This window comes from Pediculus humanus, genomic scaffold (genome assembly GCF_000006295.1).
Source record: "Pediculus humanus corporis 1103172108177 genomic scaffold, whole genome shotgun sequence".
Lineage (NCBI taxonomy): Eukaryota > Metazoa > Arthropoda > Insecta > Psocodea > Pediculidae > Pediculus > Pediculus humanus.
In genome coordinates, this window is record NW_002987747.1 from 63,720 (window position 1) to 71,379 (window position 7,660).

At 23.3% G+C, this 7,660-nt stretch overlaps 2 protein-coding genes across 2 annotated transcripts; one reads left to right on the forward strand and one right to left on the reverse strand.

Moving 5' to 3' along the window:
• Positions 1-1,967, forward strand: Phum_PHUM410840 (uncharacterized protein; the record flags this gene model as incomplete). The annotated part of the gene is made up of 8 exons (XM_002428881.1): positions 1-141; positions 360-551; positions 650-839; positions 922-1,012; positions 1,084-1,248; positions 1,361-1,623; positions 1,707-1,849; positions 1,914-1,967. 8 exons carry the CDS (start codon positions 1-3, stop codon positions 1,965-1,967), a joined length of 1,239 nt encoding a protein of 412 aa, XP_002428926.1.
• Positions 1,968-3,707: 1,740 nt separating this feature from the next.
• Phum_PHUM410850 (uncharacterized protein) lies at positions 3,708-4,606 on the reverse strand (the record flags this gene model as incomplete). The annotated part of the gene is made up of 3 exons (XM_002428882.1): positions 3,708-3,783; positions 3,956-4,320; positions 4,448-4,606. The coding sequence occupies 3 exons, from the start codon at positions 4,604-4,606 to the stop codon at positions 3,708-3,710; spliced, it is 600 nt and encodes a 199-aa protein (XP_002428927.1).
• Between the last annotated feature and the right edge of the window lie 3,054 nt (positions 4,607-7,660).

The following is a 7,660-nucleotide window of genomic DNA, read 5'->3' on the forward strand; positions in this document are numbered from 1 at the left end:
ATGTATAATACTGGAGAAGCTGATGATCTTCAAGCATTTTTTCAAGATTTTCAAATCACCGCTTGTTTGGGAATGTTAAAATGGTTATCGGATACATTTTTCGACAGAGGGATAAAAGGAGTGCAAGCGAAAAAGGGAAAAGTACGTCATTGCGATAATAATAATAATAATGTATACTAATCAGTGCCTCACTAAGACTTACGAGAATTGTCGTGACGTCATAGGTTATAACAAAACGAAACCTAACCATCAGACATTTATATTTACTTTGGGTTCGGCGGGTAGAAACCTGGAATAAATGTTGGAAAACCTCCGACAAACGTCGTTATTATAATAATAATAAACTTTTTGTTTTCCAGGTTCCATTAAAAGCTTTCGAATTTGCCATAAAACAATGTGAAAAATATATGAGATTTAAAGAAAATGAAGATTTGAGCGTGATGGACGAACCGAAAGTTTTACAAGAAGAATGGAATACATTTTTACAATGGTTTTACACCATAGCTAACGATCATGGAAAACTTCAAGAAGGCTCCAGCGCGCAATTGATGGTATTAAATTACATAAATTTATTGAATCGCTTTTATTTTATTTATTATTAACCCCTACCCCTCCCTCTTTACCTCCGTTTCAAATAAAAAAATTGCAGGTGGTTTATACGAAAGCAGTAGAAACTCTTAGGATAATGAAAAAACATTGGCCTGAAATAGACATAGATGGTAGACTTAATATTTGGATAATGAAACCATATTGTGCCAGTTGCGGAAGAGGAATTTTCATGACGAATAACGTTTATTATATAGGACAACATTCGAAATACATCGTACAAAAATATATAGGTGAACAAAAAAACTAAACTAATTAACGATTCGTTGTTATTATCATTATCATTATCATTATCATTAATTTTCTTTTCTTCAGAAAAACCTCTTCTTATTTATAATACAAAATTTGACATTCGTCAATGGTTTATGATAACAAAATTAACTCCATTAGAAATTTGGATGTACAAGTAAGTAAATGTGCTTAACCGTGACATCATTTTTAAACATTTATTAATTATTATTATTATCATTATTACAGAGAATGTTATTTGAGATTTTGTTCGCAACCTTTTGCTCTTCGTAATTTACACGAATCCGTACATTTATCAAATAATTCAGTACAAAGGAAATACGTTAATCGTTTTGACACGGCGTTCACCGATCAAAACATGTGGGATTCAAACACGTTTCAAATTTATCTTTCGTTAGTTTTTTATTTTTTTTTTAAATACAGTATAATTAACGGAATGGTTTTGTTCTTAAACCCTCCTCCTACCTCCCCCCCCCCGGGTTAACGATCATCATTGATTTTTCAGAACTTTGGGACATCCGAACGCGTGGAAAGAAATTATATATCCGGGTATGAGAGATGCCATCGTTAGCATCATGTTATCAGCACAAGATACTTTCGATGGACCAAGAAGGAATTGGTTTGAAGTTTACGGTGCTGATTTTATGTTAAGTTCAAATATAAAAGATGGACCCTGGTTAATTGAAATCAATGAAAATCCAGCCATGGATCCGAGTACGAAAGTAACGGCAAGACTTTGTCCACAAATGTTACGCGATGTCATAAAAGGTTTTTCTCCTTTTTTTTTTTTTTTTTAACAAATTCATTATCATTATTATTACCAATGACGTAATTAACGCGTTTTTATACAGTGGTCGTTGATAAAAGATCCGATAGATTTGCGAGTACCGGTCAATGGGAACTCGTTTACCGACAAAATTATTCACCTTCTTTCATGAGTGTCGATCTTGACGTGAAAGGGAAAAGAATAGCAAAAATATCTACAAACGTTAAAGTTGATTTTAATTCAAAATCACAATTAGGTGATAAAAATTTTGATAAATCTAAAAATTACGAAGTTGTTAAATCATTGGGCGATACAAATTCGAGAAATTCAAGCAGAGGAAAAATAAATCCTTGGAATTATTTAAAAAACGAAAAAACAAATTTTCCAATACAATCCGCAAAAACGTTTATAAACAACGTTGTTAATTTTGAAAAACAAAGCAGGTCGCAAAATTTTCAAAATGTAATGGCGAATTTTAATAATAATAATAATAATAATAATAATAATAACACGACGTCAACGAGTCCATCATTTGTACAAAACAACAAGCCGAAATTATTAAAGAAAATTAAAACTAATAATAATAATGCTAATGCTAATACTACTACTACTACTACTACTAATAATAATAATAATAATAATGTTACAATAAAAGATCACAATGATAAAAACAATGAAAAAGTGAAAATGTAAATTACAACGATAATTATTACAACGATTCTGAAAATTAAAACTAAATCTGTTTTCTTTTTTTTTTTTTTTAAATAAATTTTTCCCTTTCCCCCCACCCTCCTCCTCCACCCCTTTTCCCATTTTCTTCAAATATTATAAAATTAAAATTAAAATTTTTTAATTTGATTCGTATAAGAATAATAATAATAATAATAACGATGATAAAAAAAAAAAAATATCAAAATGAAAAATTTATTTTTATTATTTATTTATTTCATTGAACACGTGATTTATTATTTATTTACATTTAAAAATTATTTATTCGTATAATTGAGCAATCACACGTACGATTATCATTATGTTATCATTATTATCATAATTTTACCCACGTGTATATAATATAAAAAATTAAATTGTTTATTTATGCAATCGATAATAATTATTATAAATAAATGAGCAAGGAATCCCCCTCGAAACATTAATTATAAATACAAAAATAATAATAATAATAATAATGTGAACGTATAACAAAATTTTTTTCTAAAAAAAGGAAAAATTATTTGGCAAAATTCAAATTATATATATATATAAATTAATCGGAATTTCCACAAAATGAATCCTGACAGTCAATATATTCATCATCATCATCATCGCTTTCATCTTCTTCGTTTTCATCTTGTTTGTAAAATTTTTTCATTGCGTTTGCTTTATATTTAGCATATCTTTTACCGGCTAAATCTTCTGCTTCGTAATAACAATATTTTTCATCATCATCGTAATTGTAAAAATTATCATCGTCCGAACACGATGATTCATAATCATTTTCTATAATTAATAATAATAATAATAATAATAATAATAATAAAAGAATTCGAAACGACATTTTGTAAAATATAAACATCATTTAGTTTAATACCTAAGTGAAATTTTTTTAATTGTTTTGCTAGATCGTCATCTTCATTATCACCACCACCACCACCACCATCATCATCATCATCATCATCATCATTATCATCATCATCATCATCTTCGAAAATACTAATTGAAAACAACAACAGTTTTAATTTTAGAAAAATGATTATTTTTTTAAAAAATAATTATTATTATTATTGAAATTAATTACTCTGAATCTGGATAATCATTTCTCCAATTATTTTCATCGTTAGAATCATCTTCATCGGGATCTGCCACATCGTATAAATCCTCACTATTTCTGTAGTCTAAATCACAATCCAAAGGTTGAATGCTGTAATCAATTCATTTTTTTTTTTTTAAATATTTAAAATATTTAATATTAAAGAAATGAATCAAGCATAAACCAAATAATTAAGGATTGTAAATTAAATAAGCAATTGATAATTTTGTATGGAAAAAAAAAAAAGAAAAATCAATTGTTTTAATAACAAAAATAATATCAAGGCAGAAATAAATAACCATAAATGGAATTAATGACAGCAAGTTTCATCGATAACATTCTCTTATTGAGGACACTATTATTTAAACATTCTAATTTCTTATGATTTAATTTTTTTTTTTACAATTGATTACAATGATTTTAAAGGTTATATATAACAATACTAAGTGAAAGGAAAAGTCAATTATATTTTTCTACGATAACTGTTACTCTTGCATGGACCAAATTTTCATATATATATAATTTACCTTAGAAGATGTTCCATAAACATGTCATTGTAATCGGAATCATTTTCTACGTTTGCACTATATAAATCGTACACATAAGAACCATCACCAATATTGTTAGTGGATAAATTTTCGTCATTTTCCTTGCTGACATCAACAATAGTGACATTTTTTTGGCCATCATTATATGAATCAGTATTAGAGTCTTCAAATGCATTATTAGACCTTAAAAAACTTAGCAATGTAAATCTACTATCATCTGTTTTTTCCTTATATTCTTTTCTTTGTTTAACTTTTATGTCCGGTACATGTTCTTTTTTTTTTAAATTTGAATATTTAGAATCTTTTCTAAATGATTCTACAGTACTCGCTGCGATCTTATCATCCTAATTTCAAAAAAAAAATGCCAAAACTATAACTTTTACCTTTTTCACATCATTAAATAATAAAATTAATGAAAGAACAAAAAAAAAGGGCGGGGGAGGAAGAAAATGAACTACATTTGAATCAAACCTTTTCTTCTACCGTTCCTGAAAAATTTAAAATATATTTAAATGAATTTCCATCTGATGTAACAGAACAATTTTCCGTTTTTTTTCTTTTACATGATAAAACTAATGCTTCAACTGGATCTTCTCCTCTATGTCTTTTCACACGAATAATTGTCGTCATTTTTTTATTATTATTATTTTTATTTATTTAACAATAATAATAACTAATTCTATTATGTTTTGAAAACAAAATAATCAGTAAGCGCATCTGTATAAATAAATTTTATGAATGTCTGCAACCACGAAAATCAAAAATGGCGGTAAGATTATTCTATTTAAAAAAAAACATGGACGATATCACATTATAAAATAATAATTACAATTAATTAAAATTGTAATTATTATTTAAATTTTCTAAAGTTTTTAAAAATTACTTTTAAAACTTATTTATTTATTTTTAAATCTCGAATCCATTTACAAAAAAAAACAGAAAAAAAAGTTAATATTTGTTAAACCACATGATGATGATGATGATGACTCATTTTAAATATTTATTTTATTTAAATTATTATTATTAATTATTATAATATTTACAAAGATAATTTTTAAACGCTTAAACTTTTAATATCATTTATTATCCGACACAAATTAATTAAATGTAATATTATTTATTTATTTAGTTTGTTAGAAAAAATAATAGGATAAAATAAAAATTTACATTAGGTTTTTTTTCCTTAGATTTGAAATGAGAATTTAAATTATTATTATGCTCTTTTTTTTTGCACAGTTAATAAAATAAGTCTTATTATATTTTATCACGGAATCATAATAATAATAATAATAATATTATATGAAATCCTTTGATGATCACCAAAGAGTTATACCTTTTGAACACCCTTGAATTGTGAATTTAAAAGTTTATTTATGTAAAAAAAAAAATGATGAATAAGTCATTAAGGTAGAAATAATTATTTTTATTTTATTTTATACTTTGGATGACTGATTTACAAGGTTTTTTTTTTTTTTTTTTTTTTTTACTTCGAAGACAAATTTAATTTTTTTGTTATAAATAAAACCTTTTCGACTTTCGACTCGTTTAAATAAAAAATTAATTTTTATTTTATTTTAAATTTTAATAAAAAAAAAAAAAGAAAAAAAAATTCGAATGAGTCACTTCATTTAAAAAATATTTTAATAAAATCCATTTTTTTTATTATTATTAAAAATATTATTATTATTTTTTCAACCGTGGTGACGGACACATTTATAAAAGCATAGCAGCCGCGGTGGGAAAATAATCAAATTTTCCTTTCAGATTTATGGATAAAATGGCCTTTAAAAAAAATTGATATATTTTTTCACACTCTATTATTATTATTATTGTTATTGTCTACGTTTGAAAAAATAAAATTTTATTTTAAATAAAATGATTAAATGTTAATTTTTTTTTTTTTTGTATCATCGATTGTCATAATTAAATGGATGACATATTTTGTCATCGATTCTCTTACAACAATAATTAATATTGTTAATTTATTTAATAAAAACGTTTTTTTTTTTTTTGATTTAAAAAAATTTACCACGATCGATTGACTGATTGATTGATTGATTCGAATCCGCGGTTTTAAATTTTCTCACGATCAAATGTATATATCATTCAATGTCAATCATTTTAATTAATATTATTTCTCATTCACTTTCGATTTTACATTTATTATTATTATTATTATTATCATCATTTAATAAAGAACTTTCGTCTCAATTTTTTTTTCTTTTTTCTTTCTTTACTCCGTTCAATGACAAATTATTATTATTATTATTATTATTATTATTATTATTATTATTATTATTATTATTATTATTATTATTTACGTATAAATTTTTCTATATCGATCATAGGCCATATTTTTTTATTATATACATTTAAATTCAAACGAATGACGTCACACCGAAATATATATATACGTTAAAAAAAATTTAATTATTAAATAATTAAATAATATAAATTCACTGATGTGATTTACCAATTATTATTATTATTATTATTATTATTATTATTATTATTTTACATAATTTTCCACATGAAACCGAAAAATAATAATAATGATAATAATTAAATAAAAAATTAATAAAAGATGAATTTAAAAAAAAAAAAAAATTATTTTACATTTTTTTTTTTTTAATAAAATTATTTTTTGTTGTTGTTGTTGTTGTTTTGTTAATAGGTAGAAAAACAGGTAAAAAGTAAAAAAAAAACAAACACCTGACGATGATGACAAAAACAAAAACAACAAACAAAAAAAATTTGTTGAATGAATTTTTATTGTTGTTATTTAACAAAAAAAAAAAAACTATAATCTATAAATTTTTTGTGTCGTCGGTTTTTTTTTTTTCGTATCCAGTATTAATATAGAGAACAACGTTATTATTATTATTATTATTAAATTTTACGTAGCAATTTTTATTGTTTAAAAAAAAAAAAAAAAACGAGAGCCTTAAAATTATTATTATTTAAAAACTCGTTCATTTTTTTTCGTAACGTACAAAAAAAAATTATTATTATTATTATTATTAATAACGAAAATTAAATTTTTTTTTTCTATTGACTCGAAAGAAATGTTTTGATATAAAAAAACACAAAGCGTTTTTATTTTAAATAATAATAATAATAATAATAATAATAAAGTATAAAATGTATTCGAACAAATAATTAAAATTTTATTATTATTATTTTAAAAATTTCTTTTGTAACGAAAATTTGAATGCGTTTTTGCGGTTTTATTTATACATATAAGGTTTTATTAAATTTAATTAAATTTATTTAAAAGTTGAAAAACAAAAAAAAATCACGACGACGATGATGATGATGATGATAGTTAATAATTTTTTTTTTATTTAAAAGCCAAATCTTCACGAGAAAATATTTATTAAATAAGAAAAAAGAAAAGGCAAAATTTTATACATTATTATTATTATTATTCGTTCAACCTCGAAAAAATGCAAACAAACAAACAAACAAACACAAGACAAACGTATAAATTCATATAACCTTGAATAATGCAACCAATAAATGATTTTATTTTAATTTTATTTAATTAATTAATTAATTAATATTTAATTTATTATTATTATTATTATTAATAATTATGAATTTAATTTTTTATTCGAAGCATTCATCGTTTTAAATTTATTAATATAATTTATATAATAAATAAATAAATAAAACGCATTGTAT